At 44.8% G+C, this 6,195-nt stretch overlaps 1 protein-coding gene across 1 annotated transcript; it reads right to left on the reverse strand.

The window, feature by feature from the left end:
* Window positions 1-963: 963 nt before the first annotated feature.
* On the reverse strand, window positions 964-5,441 carry LOC149346339 (BTB/POZ domain-containing protein 2-like). The gene is made up of 2 exons (XM_089585384.1): window positions 5,256-5,441; window positions 964-1,654 (listed from the first exon to the last, which is right to left on the reverse strand). The coding sequence occupies exons 1-2, from the start codon at window positions 5,432-5,434 to the stop codon at window positions 1,066-1,068; spliced, it is 768 nt and encodes a 255-aa protein (XP_089441510.1). The 5' UTR covers window positions 5,435-5,441; the 3' UTR covers window positions 964-1,065.
* Between the last annotated feature and the right edge of the window lie 754 nt (window positions 5,442-6,195).

Here is a 6,195-nt window from a genome sequence, read left to right on the forward strand (position 1 = left end):
TGCAAAATCGATACCGCCACGAAGGTTATCAAGTGGGACTGTCAGAACTAACCACAAATTCTACTTCCAGCAAGGCAGGCAGCTTGTCACTGTTGCATCAGGCAACTATAGCTGAGCGTTTACGTATTTATAAGCTTCAATGATAGTTTGTCAAGAACCGTATGTTGGAGACTCACACCATCCCAGCCGGGGTGGTGTGAGTCGCTTGTGCAGAGACCGCGCCATTTTGTGGCACTAAATCGTTCTAGACATAAACATAATATAAACAGACATAAACAAATATAAAGAGACATAAACAAATATAATCGGATTGCATGTAGTTGGCTGCCCTTTCCACCTAAAAAGGTACAAAGAGTGAAATACTCGACAGAAGGAAGAAACTCCCGCCACCTGCCGTTAGCGACGGCTCGCCTTGCCGCAGTTTCTTTGAAGCTTCGCAGAAAAGCCCCGTTTACAGCAGTGTTGCTGCTTTAGTGAAATGGCGCAGGTTGGCACAATCGGCGCCTGTTTCCCATCTCAGAGTCATACAGTTAATAAAAATGAACATGAAATATCACATAATCAGGAATAAGACCTAAATAGTTTTTTTCTTCCACGCCAATCAAGAAATCCACCTTACCTTTAGGGAGAGACAACGCCATGCTTTGTGAATATACGTGATGTGTGACTGATGCAGGCATTAGCGAAAAAAAACAGCACAAGCAGAAGTAAAACTGTTTATTTTTTTCGCTTATACGGGTCAGAAAGCCTTCGAGATATTACAATAAAAACGTGGCATGAAATATGCTATGACATGTAAGAGGAACGATAAACTGCAATCTCGCGTGAAAACTATACTATTCGCCGAAAATGCACAGGAAACAACACTCCATAGCGCTCCACTATATTGTGTAGCACCAAAGCAGAATGCTTATTTTCAAAACAAGTTCGTACAAAAAAAAACGCTCGATATTGGCTGTTAGGATGCATACACTGCACACTGAACCTTCCATGTATCTTAAACTATAAACAGGTTCGTACAGTCCATTGCTGACCACTTTCAGCCAACCTTGACCTATTCGGGGTCTAAGAGCGCATCTCTCGAATTTTACAGAAACTGGGAGGCACATTGCCGGCGTCGTGGTCGATGATGTTGCTCAGCAATGTCAGCGCCTCATTGCCATCGAATATACCCCACGAAGCAGGGCCTCTGGCAAAGTCAGTCGCTGAAACAGCGAGAAATCGAAGTTTGCCAAAGAAACGCCGCATCATTTCTCGAACGCCGACTGTTGCCCCATCGCCCTTCTGTTGCCCATCAACGCATCGCTGCTGCGCCCATTCAAACACAGCCAAGATCACACGCATTTCAGGGACACCGGCGACGTGGTCCAGCACGTAGTTGACCGTGCACTCTAGGCACGTGACGAAACTGCGCGAGGTCAATACCTGAAGGCCTTGCTTCCGGAGCATCTCTCTTGCAGGCGCATCTGCGTCTTGTTCACCAGTCATGAGAATGTTGTCTAGAAAGGGGCACACGTCACCAGGCTGTATATGAAAGCCCACGTACTCTAGGCATTCCTGTGCAAGCTCCGGTACCAAATACTTAACAGCCGCTGTTCGAGTGTGGAATGCTTCGCTGACATTTGCTGCCTGCAGTCTGCCGCTGTAGAAGTACCTGCGATGTAGAGAAAGGCCAGCGATTCAAGACGAATACAGGTTTTGTTCTAGAATTTCGGAGAAAATAAAAGCCATGAAACAACTGTGAGAAAGGAAGTACTGTTTTTACACTTTTCAAATTTTTCAAGCTCTCGCCGGAATGTTTCTGCGATTTAGCACTTTGCACCAATACTCAGATTTGATAGCAACACAGCCTGTCGAAATGCCCATCGATACCAATGGGTTCATCAAAAGGTGGATTTTCAAGATGGGCCAAATACCGTTTCATTTCTGCCCGAACTGAGCGACACGGTCCTCACTGCAATCGCAGTATTCCGGGACATAATGCTTGACGGTCGCACTTTTAGAGCTTTATTACCGCCTTTTGATTTTACTCGCGCGCGGAGTACATATTTGAACCATGTACTTCGAATCTGCCGTTCCTAAGTTGTGGCACGTATCTGCACAAAAATGTTGCATAAAAGAAAGATGTGCCCGATACTCGCAAGAGCTTTCGCGGAGTAAGTAACAAAGTACGAATTGGAGCGGCAAGCTGGTGGAGGTTACCTGGCTACGTTTTTTTTCTTGGGCGAGCCGTCAAAAAAAATAAAAATAATACTGAGGACAACTTATAGGGTTATTGTTCTCAGAAAAAATTATACGGTTCTTTCTGGGTATTTAACCCTTTTCCGGCAACCAGAAAATCGAATAAACTTTTTTTTCGCTTACTTGATTGAAACTCGCCACTTATACACCGAGAAGGCTTGATTTCTCTCATTCTGGAGTGAACAGCACAGTAGCTGATCCTAAGGGAACAGCGCGCAAAATTTTTGTGTGAGCGGAAGCAGGTTTCTAGCAAACGTTGATGGTCACTGTAATACGTGCTTTTGATTTTTTTTTTGCCTTTTATAGCTTAAAAACCTCTGTTTTCGATGAGGGTCATCTCTCTATCGTTCCAATATCGCAGTCTATTGATACAGGCAGACCTCGAACTGTGTACTTTTAAAACAGAATATGTAAAAAAAATTTAATTGGAAGCAGTGACTACCACTGATGACGTTGTTTTTTCGCCCACACACTCGCTGCGTGGATGATAAACACCACGCAGCGAGCGTGAAGGCGTAAAGCAACGTCATCAGCGGTAATGCCAGAGCAAGAAAGCGCCAGCAAGCGCCCGCGAACTCAATGCCATCTCACGAACACGCTCCCGCTCCCGGACCGCTAGGGTCTTTCTGGATACGTTTGACAAGGACGGTTCGGTTTGAAGCAGTGCAGTGCCTACATCAAAAAAGGTAATTCAAGTTGGCTGCTGTTCGAAAAATGAGTCTACAAAACAAAACATGAAAAGAGTGCCGCCGCGGTGGCTCAGCGGTTATGGTGCTCGGCTGCTGACCCGAAAGACGCGGGTTCGATCCCGGCCGCGGCGGCTAGAATTTCTTTGGACGAGAAATTCTAGAGGCCCGTGTACTGTGCGATGTCAGTGCACGTTAAAGAACCCCAGGTGGTCGAAATTTCCGGAGCCCTCCACTACGGCGTCTCTCATAGCCTTAGTCGCTTTGGGACGTTAAACCCCATAAAACCAAACCATGAAAACAGTGACATTTCCGGCTCTGCGTGAGCCGCAGCAAGTGCGCCAGTTTGCGGCCTTGCCGCAAGTGTAGCCTTGCAGCTAGTGCACCAATTTTTCATTTTTGCAGAGAATAGAGGTGGCATAGAGGTGAAATAGATGTGGCTCTGTCGCAGGGGTGTAGCCAACGGGAGGGGTTATTAGGCTTCAGCCCCCCACCTCCTCACCCCGAAATGTTTTCGACCTCTAACGCACCACTGACCAAAACAGCCACCGGCACCGGCAGTCATTCTGGATTTTGTCACCTACAATGTCTTCTTCAGACAAGAAAAGACATTTGGCACGAGCATTGCTAACTCTGGTTGGATGTCGTGGCAACGCCCATGCACCTAGTGTCACGTAACGCAAGCATCAGTTAGAATCATGATCAAAATTACCATGCGAATACGAAGATCTTGAACACATCAATAACCAATCTTGATTGACCTTGCTTATTGAAAGCTCTGCCCGCGCGGCGTTTTCCAGCATACACAATCGGATATTGGTTATTTCAACTTGCGGCATCATTCGTGGCTTTCGTTTGTCCTTGTCTTTCCTTTTTAGGTAACTACTTTTACTTTTTATTTGAACTAAAAGAATATCCGTCTGTAATCATGGGTGCAGAATAGTTGTCGTCGTGCAGGTACTCATAAATTACGTACTTTTGTATTTATTTCTGCACTGTTCATCTATTATTCTAACCACATGGTGCTGTCGCGACCGTAGCATGGTCCAAGTACATATCGCGGCTTCTGCTACCACAGTTTTGTTCTTGCCTGAATCGCCTGTCTTTCCTTGTGTAAAGTTCACTATCTGTGATTGCGCAAGATGTTTATTTGCCTTGTCTGACGTATTATATAGAGTGACTTTCGCTTAGATACGTAGACTTAATGGAGACATACGTGTATTTAAATATCTTGTAGCGAGGTTTTGTGTGTACATACAGTGACTCTGTTCCCATTGATACTTTTTAGTCCTTTATGAAATTTTATTTTCTGATTTCTAATACTCCATTTTATCTTCGCACTTCTAATGCATATTTTGCAAAACTCCTCATTTATACATGTGCTTGCTGTTGCGACTAAAATTTCGGTACAGTTACTCAGCAATTCATGACCGGTGACAGCTGCTGCTGCGCATTACACTGGAACGAAGGACTGAGTTGTTGAGATTTATTCCTGGCCGTTGCATATGTACCATCAGCGTCAATTGAAACGCGAACAGCACAACTCGCAGATATTATACTCGGGAGGCAAAATAGATGAGCAGTTGATTTTCCCATCGAAGCCGAAAAGACCGCTCTTCTGAAATGTTAATAGCCCACGCCTGTATTTCATCTCCAGCTTCTAATATGCTTGATTTTTTGTGCTCGCGTTTCAGGTGTTTTGTTCGCATTTCATTTGACGCTGATAGTACAAAAATGTAAAGGTTCTTGAAGGACAAAGATTAAGTAAAATATTTGTTCTCTACTTACTAATTCCATGGCCTTTACGTTTATGGTGGAAAAAACAGCGCAAACTAAGACAGAAAACACAGAACAAGAGGGGAGACACTTTGCGTTTTTCATATCAGCGGCATGCACTGCTTTGATTGTTTCCGACTGATATAGTTCTAGACTTCGTGTGATATTTTCTTTACTTATTAAATGCGCAAAAACTAATGCATTGGTATCAATTATGCCTGCCACCATTTTTAAGACATGGAAACACATTCTTTTATTAAAAAAATATTTCTCTTCTCTGGACAGTTAGTAGCGTTCACTAATACAGAATGGCATTGTCAATGGCAATGCAGTTCTTGTTCTTGCGTTTGATTCCTCTGCAAATTCTGTGAGGAGGCCGCGCTGCAACATGAGACCCCGCCCCCCTGAACAAAATTTCTGGCTACGCCATTGCCCTGTCGTCAACATTTCACCTTCGTAGAATTTTGCGCTATAGCACTCATGAACAATTTACGGAAATCGATGGCAATTCACTGCTAATTTCAAGTTCCGCCCCAAAATACTGGCTCATACCGAAGCAGGCCACGGAATCCATCTGGGTGCAAGTCAGTGATCTCGATCTTCTTTTCCACTCTGAATCCTCCGTAAAACATGGCTCTGAAGGCTTCATTCTGCAACGCCAGGATGAGACGATGGGCTTTAAATGAGCCTCGCTTTCCGGGATAGTGTTGCGATTCCACAGTGAACTCCATGTCAGCAAGCTCTTGAGATTCAAGAAACGTTGTCAGCGATAACTCCTGTAAAAAAAGAAGTCACGTTACTTTTGTCCTAGAAGAAGGTGCCGATAATGAAAGCGCTGAACAAGCGTCTCCGGCGCCCGGTTCTCCAATACCAAGGGAGCGTAAATGTTAGCAGAACCGCAGTTTGTGCTTCAGCCTCCCACTCATGAAAATGGCTGCCCTATGAGAGGTGTTCTTGATATTGTAAACTTGTGCACATTGACACCAAGGCTTGCTTGAATTATTAGCCTCACGACAGAGGTGATAACATCCCACGGATTTTGCTCACAGTTAAATCGGAGGACTTTTCAATCCGCGTAGACACAATACAGGGCTGTCTCTTTTGCAACAAAAAGGGGGCGAGCTCTCGTTGAAGCCTCCATGCACAAGAGTCGAGCAATGATGCAGCATACATGGCCCATTCCAGGTGGCTTGTGATGTTTTCTTGTCAACTAACAGCTGTAATCGCAGTCGCATCGAGCACCATAAGTGAGTTATACGCTATGTGGTTGCTGGCGTCAAGCGTTGAGCGCTAGCATTAGAACCTGCCAATGAGCTAACCAGTATGTGATGTGGCTGGTTAATGGCCAGAACTGTACCCAATGCGATCGATAATCTCATGTTTCAAAGAGTTTATTAGAATATTAAAGATGTAGGGTGCGCCAGCAAAAAGCAAGTGGAAAGGCTTCATAGAGCTCAACGTACCCGACCGAGACTTCACAGTAGTGCCTTAT

Source organism: Amblyomma mixtum, chromosome 4, assembly GCF_055824585.1.
Source record: "Amblyomma mixtum isolate Tamu chromosome 4, ASM5582458v1, whole genome shotgun sequence".
NCBI lineage: Eukaryota > Metazoa > Arthropoda > Arachnida > Ixodida > Ixodidae > Amblyomma > Amblyomma mixtum.